Source organism: Acanthisitta chloris, unplaced genomic scaffold (genome assembly GCF_000695815.1).
Source record: "Acanthisitta chloris isolate BGI_N310 unplaced genomic scaffold, ASM69581v1 scaffold9236, whole genome shotgun sequence".
In the NCBI taxonomy this organism is placed as follows: Eukaryota; Metazoa; Chordata; class Aves; order Passeriformes; family Acanthisittidae; genus Acanthisitta; species Acanthisitta chloris.
Window position 1 is genome coordinate 1 of NW_008679722.1, and position 15,983 is coordinate 15,983.

The 15,983-nt window shown below is 41.0% G+C and overlaps 1 protein-coding gene across 1 annotated transcript in view; it reads left to right on the forward strand.

Moving 5' to 3' along the window:
* Positions 1-1,764: 1,764 nt before the first annotated feature.
* Positions 1,765-15,983, forward strand: part of SYCP1 (synaptonemal complex protein 1) — a gene marked incomplete at its 5' end in the record, with an annotated part of 15,148 nt that continues 929 nt past the window's right edge. Inside the window, 27 exons of the mRNA XM_009077415.1 lie at positions 1,765-1,840; positions 2,000-2,046; positions 3,026-3,190; positions 3,572-3,639; positions 3,828-3,901; positions 4,347-4,405; positions 5,151-5,220; positions 5,660-5,733; positions 6,061-6,170; positions 6,439-6,532; positions 6,669-6,853; positions 7,323-7,390; positions 7,765-7,826; positions 8,446-8,549; positions 8,998-9,115; positions 9,353-9,423; positions 10,084-10,165; positions 10,626-10,688; positions 10,966-11,028; positions 11,127-11,189; positions 12,181-12,297; positions 12,822-12,932; positions 13,588-13,680; positions 14,240-14,314; positions 14,567-14,626; positions 14,754-14,924; positions 15,432-15,575. Coding sequence (XP_009075663.1) covers positions 1,765-1,840; positions 2,000-2,046; positions 3,026-3,190; positions 3,572-3,639; positions 3,828-3,901; positions 4,347-4,405; positions 5,151-5,220; positions 5,660-5,733; positions 6,061-6,170; positions 6,439-6,532; positions 6,669-6,853; positions 7,323-7,390; positions 7,765-7,826; positions 8,446-8,549; positions 8,998-9,115; positions 9,353-9,423; positions 10,084-10,165; positions 10,626-10,688; positions 10,966-11,028; positions 11,127-11,189; positions 12,181-12,297; positions 12,822-12,932; positions 13,588-13,680; positions 14,240-14,314; positions 14,567-14,626; positions 14,754-14,924; positions 15,432-15,575 — 2,487 coding nt within the window. The remainder of the gene's footprint in view (positions 1,841-1,999; positions 2,047-3,025; positions 3,191-3,571; positions 3,640-3,827; positions 3,902-4,346; positions 4,406-5,150; positions 5,221-5,659; positions 5,734-6,060; positions 6,171-6,438; positions 6,533-6,668; positions 6,854-7,322; positions 7,391-7,764; positions 7,827-8,445; positions 8,550-8,997; positions 9,116-9,352; positions 9,424-10,083; positions 10,166-10,625; positions 10,689-10,965; positions 11,029-11,126; positions 11,190-12,180; positions 12,298-12,821; positions 12,933-13,587; positions 13,681-14,239; positions 14,315-14,566; positions 14,627-14,753; positions 14,925-15,431; positions 15,576-15,983) is intronic.

Sequence of the window (15,983 nt, forward strand, 5' to 3'; positions counted from 1 at the left end):
CACCTGGGGAGTGCCCAGGTAGAGTCCTGAACTGAACGGACACACAGACATACAGGTGAATGCCCAGAGCCCCGAACTGAACACACACACTGCTGAATGCCCAGAGGCCTGAATTGAACACACACATACACAGGTGACAGCCCAGAGCCCTGAACTGGACTCACACAGATGGAAGCCCAGAGCCCTGAACTGAACACAGACATACACAGGTGACAGCCCAGAGCCATGAATTGAACACACACAGGTGGAAACCCAGAGCCCTGAATTGAACACACAGAGGTCAAAGCCCAAAGCCCTGAACAGAACACATACAGGTGGCAGCCCAGAGCCCTGAACTGAACACACATGCAGGTAACAGCCCAGAATGCTAAAGAAGACACATACACATACAGGTGACAGCCCAGAGCCCTGAATTGAACACACACATACACAGGTAAAAACCCAGAGCCTTGAACTGAACACACACACGCAGGTAAAAACCCCAGAGCCTTGAACTGAACACACAGGTGAATGCCAAGAGCCCTGAACTGAACACACACAAACACAGGTGAATGCCCAGACCCCTGAACCAAACACACAGAAGTGAAAGCCCAAAGCCCTGAAGTGAACACAGACACACACAAGTGGAAGCCCAGAGCCCTGCACTGAACAGATACACATACAGGCACACACACACATACAGATGAAAGCCCAAAGCTCTGAATTGAACACATGGGTGGAAGTCCAGAGCTCTGAGCTGGACACACACACACACACAGGTGAAAATGAGAGCTCTGAACTGAACACACACACACAGGTGAAAGCTCAGAGCCTTGAACTGAACACACACACACACACACATACACACACACACAGGTGAAAGCCCATGAACCTGCATTGGTGCTGGGGAGACACCTTCAGTGTTAATTTCAAAGGATAGCTGAACACACGCACACAGGTGAAAGCCCATGCACCTGCATTGGTGCTGGGGGGAACACCTTCAGTGTTAATTTCAAAGGATTTTACTGTCATTTTCTCTCAAAACTGAAGGGAATCACCTTCCTGAGCACCTGTGTGTTGTACAGCTGTGATCACAAGTGGTTTAACGTGGGTAGTCCAGCACAGTGAGCAGTGCCCCACTGGGATTTGGGTAATCTAGCACAGTGAGCAGTGCCCCACTGGGATGCCCACACTGGCTTTGATGTGTTGCTTTCACCAGAAAATGCTCTGTCACCACACTGAGTTCTGTGACTTCAACAAATGCTCTGTCACCACACTGAGTTTTGTGACTTCAACAAGTAATTTTTTCATGCTGAGGCTCCTTGTGTTTAGATTCTAATGTGACACACTGACAGATGAGTTGTGCTATTTACAAACAAACTTACCTGACTTAAAACCCCTTGTAAAATGACATTTTTGTGCTAAAACATAAAGAGATGTGGTTCAGAGCTGCCCTGATATAAATAAATATTAACTACTGCCTTTCAAAGAAATCATTTTGCTTCCTGAGTTCTTCACCTGCAGCTGTGCACACACAGGTAATAGCATCAAAACCTTCCCCTTTGGCCACAGTCTGTAAAGCAAACTACAAAAGACCAACAGTTTGAAAAGCCACTGTGAGGTACAAAGCAAACCAGAGAGTTCCAAAGTCATTACCAATTTGGGTAATTTTGATGAGTATTGATGAAAAATCCTATTTTCACTGCAGCTGTATTTTTTTTCTGGATTTTCTAATCTTTTTTTTGCCAAACTACCCTTAAGAAACTAATGTTTACATTTGTGCAGGGATTTAACAAATGCCCAGATGATGATTTTAATTTGCCATTCGGTACCCAAACCCGTGGTGAGATCACTGACTCAGGTAAGACTAAAATCAACATTTTCCTTGCACATTCTTGAAAGTTTTTTAGTATTATTTAGTGTTCATGAGCAGAGTAACAGCTTCATAGCTGTGACTGCTAAATAGTTTCACTGTTACTTCTTTTAGAAAGACATTGATCAAAATCTCTTCATATTTCAGATACGATTTCACAGCAAGTAAAACTTTGCTCTGAAGTAGATGAAGAGGTCAGCTAAGTATCAACTCTGCATATCTCATCTCTTAGGGTCTCTTAATTTGTTCCCAAACAGTTGCCTCAAGCATTAGTCAGTAGATATTGCAGGGCTAAAGGAAGTAGTTAAAGGGGAAGAAGCATTTTCTGTCTCCTGTGAAAAGCTGAATCACTCAGAGGAGGTATTTGTGATTCAGTGAACATGCCTGGAGACAAATCTTTGCCAAGATTTTTCTGCTTTGATACAACTCAGTAAAGCTCATTTTTTTTGCAGTAGCTTCTGTGCTTCCCAGATACAAAATGCTGTTTGCTGCCCCAAAATGGAACATATCTCTTTCCTATCCCTGAGGACTAAACTTCTTTTAGTCCTGGCAGCAATTAAAATACAGTCAGGACTGAAACAACACTGTGATGCAGCCAAAACCAGGACAGTGTTAGGTGACATCATCCCTCAGCCAAACTGCCCTGTGGCCTTCTGTGCTGCTCTGACCTGCCTCAACCACTGAGCTAGCACTGCTTGAACAAGGCTTGAAAGAAGTCCTAAGTGCACAAGGTCGGGTGGTTTTCCATACCCTGGGCAGCTTTGGGAAAGGTCTCTGGAGCTGCTTTTACCTAACTCAGCAGTATCTGTCAGGATAAGAGGAGGGGAATGGTGTGAAGAGCCTAACAGAAGGATTTTTGGCTCTGGTACTGATAATTCTAGCAGAACTTTTGTAGAGTTTTGCTGGAGTGCAGTTACCCACATCTTTAAGACCTTTGGTGATGTCTGAGGGCAGTATGGTATATTTTCTGGTGTTTCTGTCTCCTATTTGCTCTCTAATATTTGTTCATACACACAGGGTGGATGCATAGAGATTTAAACTTGGGTTCCTGATGCTGTGTGTCACCACCTGTGGGGGAAAAATTTACTCCTGTGATGTTTCTAAGAGATAAGTCTGTATCTACAACATTATTGAATAGTATTTGAGGTTAAATTGTGGAACCTGTTTCACTAGAATATAGAAACAGTGAATGAATTGTACTCCAAACTCTACAAAGAGGCTGAGAAGATCAAGAGGTGGAAACTGAGTGTGGAGTCAGAGCTAAGCCAGAAAGAGAGAAAACTGCAAGAAAACAGGAAGATCATTGAAGCACAGAGAAAAGCCATTCAGGAGCTGCAGGCCAGTATTGCCCAACAGACACTGAACAGAGGAAGAGAAAGTGTTTCCTGGTTCAGTGTGACAATATTACTCATGTCATTAAATATCAGAGTGTTGCAGATTGGGCTTTGCCTGAGAAAGTGGTTGTTCTGAGAAAGGTTGTGTACCTGCCCTGTGTGAGTGTGTATGGAGAACATACCTGTGAGTGTTTCAGCTGCTGGAAAATCATTATTTATGCCCTTCATGCAAAAGATGCCTCAGCATGTAATACCAGATAAAACAGACTTCTGTCTTCTAATGCAGAAAATTCCTTTTTCATGTGAGCTTTGAGAAGTCAAAGTGCATTTCCAGTATGTTTTTTCAATAACAATGTCTTTTTGTATTTGCTCCCCATGAAATCAGTTTGAAAACGAAAAACTCAGTTTAAAACTGGAAGATGAGATATGTGAAAACAAAGATCTCTTGAAAGAGTAAGTAATACAGCCAAATACATGTATGTTTTTTGGTGAAAATGTAGTTTTCATGCTGAGTTCTGTGCTGCTGTGGCAGGTACATGTGGGTGTTGAGTTGTGAAGGTCTTTCACACTGTCACTCCTCAGGTACACAAGATGCCCTGTGTGCCTGGAACTACATATTTTGGGTTTTTCCTCTCTTTTAGAAACACAGCCTCGAGGCATCTGTGCAATCTGCTCAAGGAAACCTGCACTCACTTTACAGAGAAGTCCAGCAAGTGTAAATGCTCATTAAGTTCTGATTTATGAAAGTAAAGGTACTTGTAGCTTTCTCACAAAGGGAGTAAAGCTCTCAGGCTGTCCCAGGGAGGTTCTCTGAGTGAGGTAAACTGGATGTGGCTCTTAAAATTAGAAGGGAATTTGAAGTGGCTCACAAACACCTGTGTTTTGTAATGCTAAGCCCAAAGGATTTCTGTGCCTGTGACATTGTTTGCTGTAAGGATCCAAGCCTGGGAGCTATTTGAGTGCCTAAACCCTGACACAGGTTTCAATGCAATGTACATTTTTCCCAGACCATATAAGTTTTGGCATCCTGTTTCATAATGACTTGTTAGTCAGAAAAGAGTCAATAATTCCTTTTTTTCATTCATTACCCTGTTTAACCATAATGCCTTGGACCTGCTTTTTCAAAGGAAAGGATTTATGATACTTTCTTGCTTTGATAGATGAACATGAAAGAGAAGAAACAAGACAACTGTATGAGGAACTGAATAACAACGTGGAAGTAAGTGACATAGCTTGTTAAAAGGTTACAGTGTGAGTTATGTGGAGGTGAATCTCCCCCTCTGCTCTGGTGAGACCCACCTGGAACACTGCACACAGTTCTGGTGTCCTCAACATAAGAAGGACATGGAACTGTTGGAGCAAGTCCAGAGGAGGCCACCAAGTTGATAAGAGGACTGGAGCATCTCCCCTGTGAGGACAGGCTGAGGGAGTTGGGGCTGTTCAGCCTGGAGAAGAGAAAGTTCTGTGGAGACCTCAGAGCAACTTTTCACTCTCTGAATGGCCTACAAGGAGCTGGAGAGGGACTCTGTGTTAGGAACTGCAGGGACAGGACAAGGGGCAATGGGTTCAAACTGAAGGAGGGAAAGTCTAGGTTGGATGTAAGAAAAAGTTTTTCCCTGTGAGGGTGGTGAGACACTGGCACAGGTTACCCAGGGAGGCTGTGGCTGCCCCAACCCTGGTGGTGTTCATTCCAGGCTGGATGAGCCTTGAGCAACCTGATCTAGTGAGGAGGTGTCCCTGCCCAGGGCAGGGATTGGGACTAGATGATCTGTAAGATCCATTCCCACCCCTAAATTCTATGATTTTATGTTAAGCTGAGCTGAGATACTCTTCATATCCATCGTGTGTGTGTATCATGACATGCAGCAGAGTCTGATCCCACAGACTGGCTGAGGCTGGAAACAACCTCTGGAGAACTTGCAGAATTCAAATATTGAACATCAAATATTGCATTTTGTTTGTAGAGAATGACAGTGGCGTTCGAGGACCTTCGTGTGCAAGCAGAGAACACCAGGCTGGAGATGAGTTTCAAATGTGAGCATTCTCTTCATTGTGTTCATGCTGCAGATTTTGGACTTCACAGCTCTTACTGCATGTGCAGTGTCAGGGCAGAGTGGTGTGAAGTGCTGGAATGATGAGCAGGTGGCACTGGGACATTGGGACCCTCTTTTAGTCATACCTGAGCCCTTTTATTGTTGTTCCACTGGGTCAGATTTGGAACTTTATTTTTCAAATAGTCATTTTAACTTCATTTTTACACCTCCATTTCTGTTGGTTTCTCATAACAAACATGGAATAATGCACTAATTCTGTGGAAGGCTGGCAAAAAATTTTTTTCTGATTACAAAATGATTTCAAACATGAATTAAAATTACTCTTTAGGAAACAAACTGTACAATTGCAAACAATCTTAAACTGGAAATTGTGCAGAACTCTGAGCAGAAAATTAACTATGGCTGTTGTATTTCTAAAGTAAAAGAAGAAGCAGAAAAAGTGGAGAAGGTTGAACAAGAATGGAAACTGGAAGTGATTCAGAAGGACAAACAGGTTTGCTCAGTTTTACAATCTAATATTTCTTTAGGAATAAAGGGGCAAGGCAAGAGGCAGTGAGTGCTTCTGGGCACTAGCGAAAAAGACAAAATCAGCAGCTGGAGCTACATTTAAGTCATATTCTGCCAACTTTGGTGATGTTCCAGTATCTTTTTCCTGTTGGAGTTCGTGTTTTTATGTTGAACTGAAGCTCGTTTTCACTGAGAGTCATGCCTTGGTCACTGTTTGGCTGAATGACAGCACGATGTCTGCTCATTGCACACATGAGAATGAGTCTCTGTCCTTTGTCTAGACCTCATTATCATGTTATTTTAATTTTGTTAGATTTCAGCTCTGACCACACAGAGTGGTGAAAAAGATGGTGTCATACAAGACATCAAGGCTCAGCTGCAGGAGTCAAACCATAAGATTGCTGACTTGATAGAAGCAAAAAGTAAGAGTTCTCTCTGCTGTTACAATGCAATTGTTTATAGAAGTATCACAAACAGGATCATGATGATTTTACTGAGGACAATTACACTTCAGAACTTGATATTCAATATTTTTGAGTAATTTATATTAAGCATATTTATAGTACATGTTGCAAATACCTTTGGACTTTGTTAAATTCTAAAACTCTATATATAATTGTACATTTTTTGCAGCATTTTTTAGTACATATCCTATTTTTCTTAGATATAAACATACCTCTTTTTGCTTACTGCTTGAAGGAGAAGTGTCAAAGGAGTCCCAGATCAAACAAGATCACCTGAGGGCAGAACTGGAAGAGGCCAAAATGTCATTACAAAAGGCAGAGGTAAAAATTCCTTCCAGTTTTCCAGTCTAAATAGATCAGCTGAGTAATTGCATAAACAATTACTGATGCTTTAGCTATGAAACAACTGCAGCTGTTTGATGCAAAACATGTTTAGAAATCATATAATTTTTTGAAGGTGACTCAAAAGAGCTTAGAAACCGAGTTGCAGACTACAGTGAAAACATTAATTCAGGTCACTGGAGAGAAAGAAGCACAGGAGGAAGAATGTAAAAACACTAAGGCTTTGCATGCAGCACTGATAGAGGAGTTTGAGACTTCTATTGCCAATTTGAAAAGCTCGCTGCAAAAAGAGCAAAATAGGTAAATTCCACAGTTTGAGTTCAAAGAATGGTCTTAGAGATTGCAGTTTATGACAAAATCGAGGAACAAATGGATATGAAGCTGAAATTTGGGCATTTTTTTGACACTGTGATCTAAATGTAGAGAATTTAGTGTATTTTTTCTGTTGTGCTGGTTGTCCTGGTCTGTAAAAAAAGTAGATTTTTGCCCCCTCTCCTTTAACTTCCATAATTCTTTAAGAATTGCAGATTTATGTATGTCTATATTTATTTGCTTTTATGCCTGTTCTTTCAATGTTGTAAAGGAGAATTTTGGTACATGTTGCAAAAGAGAATTTTGGTACATGTTGCAGACAGATTTATCATCTGCCTGTTGAAAGGCAAATGTTCTTACAGTGCTTGTGGTAAGGCTTTGTCTTAGTAAGTCTCAAGTGCAGCTTTTCCAATGCTTTGTACTAGACATTTGGGGGTTTTAATTACCATTTTCCTAGATTGGAGAAATATGAAGACGAGTCAAAGCTGCTTAACTTGGAGCTCAGAAATAAATCTGCTGAACTGGGTAAGACTTGAAGAAAGAAAATAAGTGGTAATAATGTTTTCTGAAAATGGACTGTCCCTATTGCTTGGAGAAATGGTTTTATATGTTTATACACTCTACAGTTTATTTGAAGCCACAATGTGGAAAACATAACAGGCTCTGAATTTTAGGTAGGATAAATGATTGGTTTCTTCTCAGATATGTATTTCCTAATGCCTTTCTGAATCATTTTTTTCCACTCTATATTTGGATTAAGTCATAATTTAGCTTTACAGTTGCTGAATTAATCCAACAAGTTTGAAAATTAGATATTGCCAAGGGATAAATGTTTTGGCTGCCTGATAAATAGGAATTATTACCTCTAGTCCATTATTCTTATATTGCATATGCTGCAGAAGAGATGACTAAACTAAAATGTGACAAAGAGATGCAACTTGAAGAGCTGTCAGAAGCACTGGTAAGTGTTCATTTTATTAGTCTCTTGGCATTTACTTTTCATATTATGTCTCTCTTGCTGTCTAAGTAACTTGTATGCCACATATAAACACTGTCTAGTCTACCTGAATATTCTACTAAACTTTCTCACCTGCCCTTTTAGATGATTTCAGTGTTTCCTTTGATTCTCTCCTCTGTTTTTCTTCTTGTGTTCTGCTTTGCTTTGCTTTTCCTTGTCAATATTTCTGATCATTTCCTTCTTCATTGACACCTTTTCCAATGGCCACTCCCTCTGGACATATTCCATCACCATAGCATTGGAGTTCTGTGACATTTTAGTCACTTTTATTTAGGTGAATGCAAAAGCTTAGGATGTCTGAAGCAAATGTCTTTATTGAAAGTTATGTCCAAGGAGAAGTAATTTTTGCGAATGTGTTAATGAGAATCACAGTAGAGGACACAGAGATCACATGTGTCAGAGTTCACTGTCTCACCCCAATTCCATGTTCCTCCAGAGAGATGGAAAAGTGCAGTCTGGGGAATATGTGGCTTTGGTGTGCTCTGGTTAATATTTAGGCTGCCAGTTGATTTCTGATAGCTTTCACAAGTTATAGTTTAAAGTCTTCCTTTTCCCTTCACAGAAAGAAATCCCCGACTTGAAAGTACAACTGACTAGTGCAGCTGAGAAGGAACAAGATTATTTGAATCAGCTCTTGACCCTGAAAACAGATCTGGAACAAGAGATGTATGAACATCTTCGGAAATAGAATATTTGATTTTTCCTGTGTTGCACAGAAGTTCTTTTCATACACAATGATCTGGGGTTGTTTTCTAATGAAAACTTTGAACCACACAGTATGAGATTCATTATATACTTAGATTTATTAATTAGATTTTCTCAATTTCTGTGTATGTAGTTGTTCCATTTCTCTGTGACTTGGTTGGGTTAACATGAAGACAAAGTTTCTGAATTCATTTTACTCCTTCTTTGAACTACAACAACCAAAACTTGACTCAAATTTTCCTTTCTCCTTCTGTCACTTTTTTCAATCACTCTGACTTTACTGCAAAGCTACCAACTGTAGATACAGACCTGGACTTTTTTTTAGCATGAAGTAATACTTGGAAATGGATAAATTTGACTCAAAAAGAATTCATGTTCTTATTTCTCTTGATCATTTGTTTCAAATTAGGTTGAAGAGTGAACAACTGGCAGAGTGCATCAATAAGCTTTCCCTAGAGAAAGAGCAAATAACACAAGAGAAAAGTGATGTGGCTGCAGAACTCAAGAAACTGCAGGAAAGTCAGGAGGCAAGTTGTAAACTTCCAGTTGTTTTTAAAGGACAACATTCAATGTAAGGTACAAATCAGATAGTAAACTGTAACATGACATGGTTCTGTGGCTGCCTGAACTGTGTTTGGTGTTTGAAATCCAAAGGAGGCAGAATGCCCTTGGGATGAGGCAGGTCAACATGCTTTGGATGCCTTGGCATTTTTTAAGATGTCATTTGAATTTCATTCCTTTTACTTACAATGGTCTTTATTTAGGAGAGTAGGAAAAGAGAAGAAGATACAAAGCAGGTGGTTGAAAACCTGGAAGAAGCAAATGACCAGCTAAGGCAAGTGAAAAGTAATAGTAATATCCAATGTTATTAAAGGAGTTAGACTTGATTCCTGCACAGTTAGTCTGAGTATGCCCTTCAGAGAGTGAAAAGTTGCTCTGGGATCTCCACTCAGTCTTCTCTTCTCCAGGATGAACAGCCCCAACTCCCTCAGCCTGTCCTCATAGGGGAGATGCTCCAGTGCTCTTAGCAACTTTGTGGCCTCCTCTGGGCTTGCTCCAGCAGTTCCATGTCCTTCTTATTCTGAGGACACCATAACAGGTGTTTTTAGGTGTGAAGGAAATGAAAATAGAAGTTCAGGGTTGTGGATTAAATGTGAGAACAGGAAATTGGTTAAATGCCATTCCCTGCACTCTCTGTACCATGACTTCCCTATGCAGGCAGAATTCATGTTTCATAGCTACATTACAGGTTAGGACCTATTTTCCTCAGGGAAGGGGAGCATCTTTCCATCCTCACAAAAACTATCTGCAGGTCAGACATTAACTTCCCAGGCATTTTGCATCATTTTAAGAACATTTTCTTGGAACAGCTTATGAAGCTCCCACCAACCTTAGCAGCTCTTTTTAGACAACAAAGTATGAGTTTATTTAGCAGCACAAATAGAAGTGAGTTATTAAGTCAATATTTACTAATGCTTGTTAATTTGGCCTTTAGAAACGAACTGGAGTCTTTGAAGGAGAAGATGGCAAAGGCAGGTGAAGAGATCCAAAGTAAACTGGAGGAAAGAGAAGAAAATGTATGCCACATCCTGTGCTTTATCCTGAAAACAGATAGCATAACCTGTAGGACAAAATATACATGTGAAACAGTTGCTGGTTTGTTTTCTGCAAAGCTTTGTCTGGGGCTGTGATCCCTGCTAGAGGCTCTCCCCTCTCAGGGCTGCTGCCAGTTGTGCAGGAGCTGAGCCCTTGTGTTATAAAGACAAGGACCTTCACTGGGATGTTCTCTGTTTGATGGAGGCTTAAAAGTCCAGACTTGTTAGATTTCAGGCAAACAGAGAACTCTCTTCTCTTTATTTCTGCATGTCTCTGGGTGATAGATGGATCTGCATTAGCTCTCTAATAGGAATTTAAACTTCAGCAGATTCAAGTATTTTACTGTCTGACTGTAGTTTCAAAGCACAGTTGGTTTTAGAGCATCAGAATGGATTTCAGAATTTCATTGTAAAAGTCAAGGATTTACATTTGTAACTGCAGGCTAAGAGTATTGAAAATGAAATGTCAAGAAAGGAGAAGCAGCTGAAGATTCTGGAAAATAAGGTATGAAAATTCATTTTTTAGGGATCACAGAGAATTCATAAAGATTATTTTTTAAATTGTAACATTCCTTTTTTTTTTTTTCCCTTTTTCTTTCTAAACTCTGCAACTGGTTCTTTGCTGTTAATTAACACCTTGTGGTACCTTAGGGCTAACACTCCAATCATTGTAGCCTATCAACTTGTGTTTCAGACTGTGTGAGAACCCCAACAGTAATCTGTAACACACTGAGTCTTATTTTAGGAGTTTATTAATTAATGCTTGAAATGTCTCTTTTTAGATGAATACTCTAAAGAAACAGGTGGAAAATAAGACCAAATGCATTGAAGATTTGCAGCAGGAGGTATGGACAGTTTTTGAAAGGCACAAATGCTTGATCAGTTAAACCATTGCATAATTCTATTAATATATCAAAGGTTTTGTTTTGCTTAATTTCAACAGAACAAGGCACTGAAAAAGAAAATCACTGCAGAGAGCAAGAAAAGCAGTGTTTATGAGGTGAAGGTAAGTTTGAATAACTTCATGCAGAAGATAAGGAGAGTGGTTAAAGTCCCAGTGTAACTAGTGATAAACCTTGTTAAATACATCCTGAACTGGTTTATGGAACTGAGATACAGATTTTGCAGGAATCAACCCATAGTTTTGTTTCTCTGAGTATTTTCTAACTCACTTCAGGCCCAAGTTCAACTCTTTATGAGAACAAGCTGGACTTTAAATAAGAAACAGTTCAATTATATACCTGCAAATAACAGAGTTACCTGCAGATTAACAGTGCTTAGAATCAGAGAATCAGAGACTCAACCTGGTAGGAAAAGACCTCCAAGATCATCAAGTCCAACCCTACTGTGGTCACTAGACCATGGCACTAAGTGCCACATCCAGTCTCAGCTTGAAAACCTCCAGGGATGGTGAATCCACCACCTCCCTGGGCAGCACATTCCAATGCCTGAGCACTCTCTCCCTAAAAAATCTCTTCCTCAGATCCAACCTAACCCTCCCCTGGCAGAGCTTGAGTCTGTGCCCTCTTGTCCTGCTGCTGGTTGCCTGGGAGAAGAGACCACCCCCCCCCTGACTCCAACCTCCTGTCAGGGAGTTGCAGAGGGGGAGAAGGTCTCCCCTGAGCCTCCTCTTCTCCAGGCTGAACACCCCCAGCTCCCTCAGCCTCTCCTCATGGCACTTGTGCTCCAGTCCCTTCACCAGCCTCGTTGCTCTTCTCTGGACCTGCTCCAGCCCCTCAATGTCCCTCCTGAGCTGAGGGGCCCAGAGCTGAGCACAGGATTCAAGGTGTGGCCTCACCAGCACTGAGTCCAGGGGCAGAATCACCTCCCTGGTCCTGCTGACCACACTGTCCCTGATCCAGCCCAGGATGCCATTGGCCTTCTTGGCCCCCTGAGCACACTGCTGGCTCCTGTTCAGCTTCCTGTCTCCTCCAAAATAAGAAGTAAAAATGAAAAATCATTGACAAATTACAGCAACAATTCTGCTTTCTCCAAAGGTGAATAAATTACAGCTAGACATGGAAAATATGAACAAGCAACATAAGGAAACACTTGACGTCTATCAGAAAGACCTTGAGACAAAAATAGTAAATGAAAAGAAACTCAATGAAGAGGTGAGAGGTGTTCATTTTTGCTGCAGTTTTGAATGATTTTTGGGTGTGTGATGGTGTTAGGAAGCTTTGTTGGCAGAGTCCTTGCTCTGATGTAGCGTTCAACCACAGAAATGGAATTTTTTGTGCATGCCTGTGAGCAAAGCTTTAGCACCTTAGATCCTTAAGGTTTTGGTATAAACACAGCACAGACAAACGAGATTGTCACTTTTCCCATATCAGTATTTTTCTGCCCACACTTTTTGGATGGCAATGTCAAAAAATGTCAGGGCAGAGAGCCTGAAATGGCCTCATGGGTCCAAGTGACATTGCCTGGCATGGAGGTTGCTTTAATCTATGTATATCTGCCCATTTTCATGACATGCAAATATGATGTAGGATTTGAAAAGGATCTTGAGAGCAAAAGAAAACTAAATGAGACTACACACACTTTGCACCCATGGGGAAAGAAGACATGAAACTAAGATTCAAAGAAATTTATATTGTTGTTAGTTGTTCATGAATTGAATGAAACTTGTTGCCAACAGGTAGAGAAGATGAAGGTACTTGCTGGAGAAGCAAAAGTGATCCAGAAAGAAACTGATGTCAGATGTCAGCACAAGATAACTGAAATGGTGGCACTTATGGAAAAGCACAAGGCAAGAGACTTTACTGATTGCTGTGATTTGTAAGGTGTGACACCATGTTAAGCAAAAACCTTGTAAACCCAGAAGATTATGGATTAGGAAGTGAAACTTCATAAAAAAGACCTGTGTCTAGGAAAATGGAGTTGAACATTTACTTGACTTTTCATTCTCTACAGATAAACTCATCTCCAGGTTTTGAAAACATCCCTGCTGGCAGATCACTTCCATTCACAGACATTTCTAGGGTCTTGAGGCTTTATTCAGCCTTCCTTTGGTACCCTAATGCAATGAGTTCAGTGTCAGTTTGGCCTGTCTCTCTCAGGAGATTACTGAGTGACTTGCAGCAGTTTAACTTGCCATATTTGAACTTACCCCACTTCGCAGGACATTTATCAGGCACCAGTAATAAAACCAGCATGGCTGCTCTTCTGTGCTGGAACTCTTACTGCTGTGCAGAGAGAAACCTTTCCTGCCAGCCCAAAAATTACTCTGCTTGAACATTTTCTGGTTTACAGTTCCTGCAGAAGCATCAGAGTTTTCTCATGCTGCTTTTTGAGCCTGGCTTGAAAAACTGAGGAGTGTTTTTAAGACTGGGTAGATCTATAATTGTACCCTCTGGTCAAGTGTTTTGAGCTTGTTGTTGGTTTGATTTTTTTTTTAAATACAGCATGAATATGATAAAGTGGTGGAAGAAAAAGATGCAGAGTTAAAACTATATAAAATGAAAGAACAAGAGCAGTTGTTATCACAAAGATCCCTGGTAAGGCTTCTCTTCAGCACTAGTGATTCCATGGAAGGGCTGCTGGCCTGAAGTGCAATTAACTCTAGAGATCCTATTTGGCTTCTTCCTATGTAGTTCTTGGGGGGGTTAAGTTTCTGCTCTAATGGGACTAAGCAGGAAAGATAAACCCACTCATTTCTGTTTGCTTTCATTTTCTTGCAGATCTTAGTATGTTCATTAAAAACCCCAAATGTTTCTAAACTAAACTGGAGCTTTGCTTTTCTGTCTGTTCTGCAGAGAGTATGTCACGTTCTGACCTCACTGCCTGAATACCAAACTTTTGTGTTAAAGAGTTGGACTCCACCCCTTGTCCCCCAAGTGTTTTGAATTTTCACCTCCAGCAGTTCTGTTCAAGTACCTGATTCTTAGCAGAACTTCAAACAAACCAAAGCAATGCTGCAAGTCTAGGGCTGCAGAACAAGTGGAGTTTTCTTTTGTTTGTAGTGCATACCCCTGTTAATTACTGTCTCATTTTGGACTGTTCTCTTTTTGCCAGGCTGGGCAGAGTTAACCCTATCCTTTGTCTAATTGTTTTTAGGAAACTGAGCTGTCATGCCTGAAAAGTGAACTGTCATCCCTTAAGGAGCAGCTGAAAGCAGCAATTGAAGAGAAGGTATTTCTGTTCACTGGGTGGTGACATCTCTGTCCTGGGCTGAGGCACTGGGAGAAGTTGTGTAAGAAATGCAACTGTGACTAGGAAAATAATGACTTTGGGATGCTGCAGTTGGACTAGATCTGGGCCATATATTTGTGTGACTTTATAACAGAGTGTGACTGTGGATTGTGTTCTGTAATGACTCCAAGAAGCTTTTCAACAGCTGAATTCAAATACAGTATTTACTTCCTATCCCATAACTCTGTTTAGGAGAATCTTGCCAAAGAACACTCCAGGAATGTGGTACCTGAAAGTGAAAAGAAGCACAGGGTAACCTTAACCTTTTCATTAACTTTAGAATTTGGTAATATGGAATCTCTTGAGGTTCCATGGTAACTTATGTGCACACAACAAAAGACATTTAAATGCTTCTAACTTAAACTTCTTTTACTTTTAGAAAATACAAGCTCACTTTCCTGAGACTCCTAAACCTTACTTAGATCTGCACAGTGAATCTCTTAACATCAAAAATAACAAGTCATTAAATGATATTCCTATGAGAACCAACACAGTGGAAAAGGCCAAAATGACTCCTGCAAAGAGCCCCTTGGGCAGTCCAGCATTGAAGGTTTGTAACTCCTAACACTGAATTGTCCTTGTTGCATTTTCCTGTCTGTATTTCTTACTTCTCTGGAGATGCTTATGTATTTTTTTTTTGCTGGGATGAGCAGGATTTAAAAGAGTGAGACCATTCCACAGCAAGTTTAACTTCCAGTGAAAGGACTATTTTATGTAAAAACAATTTTGATATCACTGTCAATGTCTCTCTGAAACCTTTTGCCTTCACTTTTGTGAACGACTAGTCGTTGGTTCTAGTCCACAAGTAGTGTCTATATAACCTGAATTTGTGCAGATAAGCACAAGGAAGTTACACTGTGCCATAAAACTGAGTCCTTCCTCAGCTTCCCAGTCATTCTCAAAAAAAAAAGGATCTCCTCCTCTTTTGTTTCACATTTTGGTTGGAAATATAGCATCTCTTCCTGGATACTCAGCCCATGAACTGAGGAGTTTGGGTTTAGATTCTCTAATTACCACTGAAAATATAATTAACATTTCTAAACATTTTCTTTCGCAGACATATGCTATAAAGACTCCTCCAATACATAAACTGCAAGTTGAGAGCACAAATCTGCTCTCAGAGCAGAGCAGGAGGAAAAAGCAGAAAGTGCTTCTCCAGCTGGATACTCACTCAGACAGCTCTGAACACAATGACCTCCTGGTAAGATCCAGAGAGCAAATCCCATGCTGAACAGATCTCTGTGCACACTCCTGTGCCTGAGAACGTGTAGAAGCTTAGAGGGTTCTGTAGCAAGAGAATATTTATGTGTATATAAAATGCAAAGTGTTTGACACTGTCCTACACAACATCCTTGTCTCCAAATTGGAGAGCCATGGATTGGATGGGGGGAGCACTCGGTGGGTAAAGAACTGGCTGGATGGTCACACACAGAGACTTGTGGTCCTTCAGGGGTCAGTGGTGTCCCTCAAGGGTCAGTGGTGTCCCTCAGGGGTCAGTGCTGTCCCTCTGGGGTCAGTGCTGTCCCTCTGGGGTCAGTGCTGTCCCTCGGGGCTCAGTGCTGTCCCTCAGGGTCAGTGCTGTCCCTCGGGGCTCAGTGCGGTCCCGCCG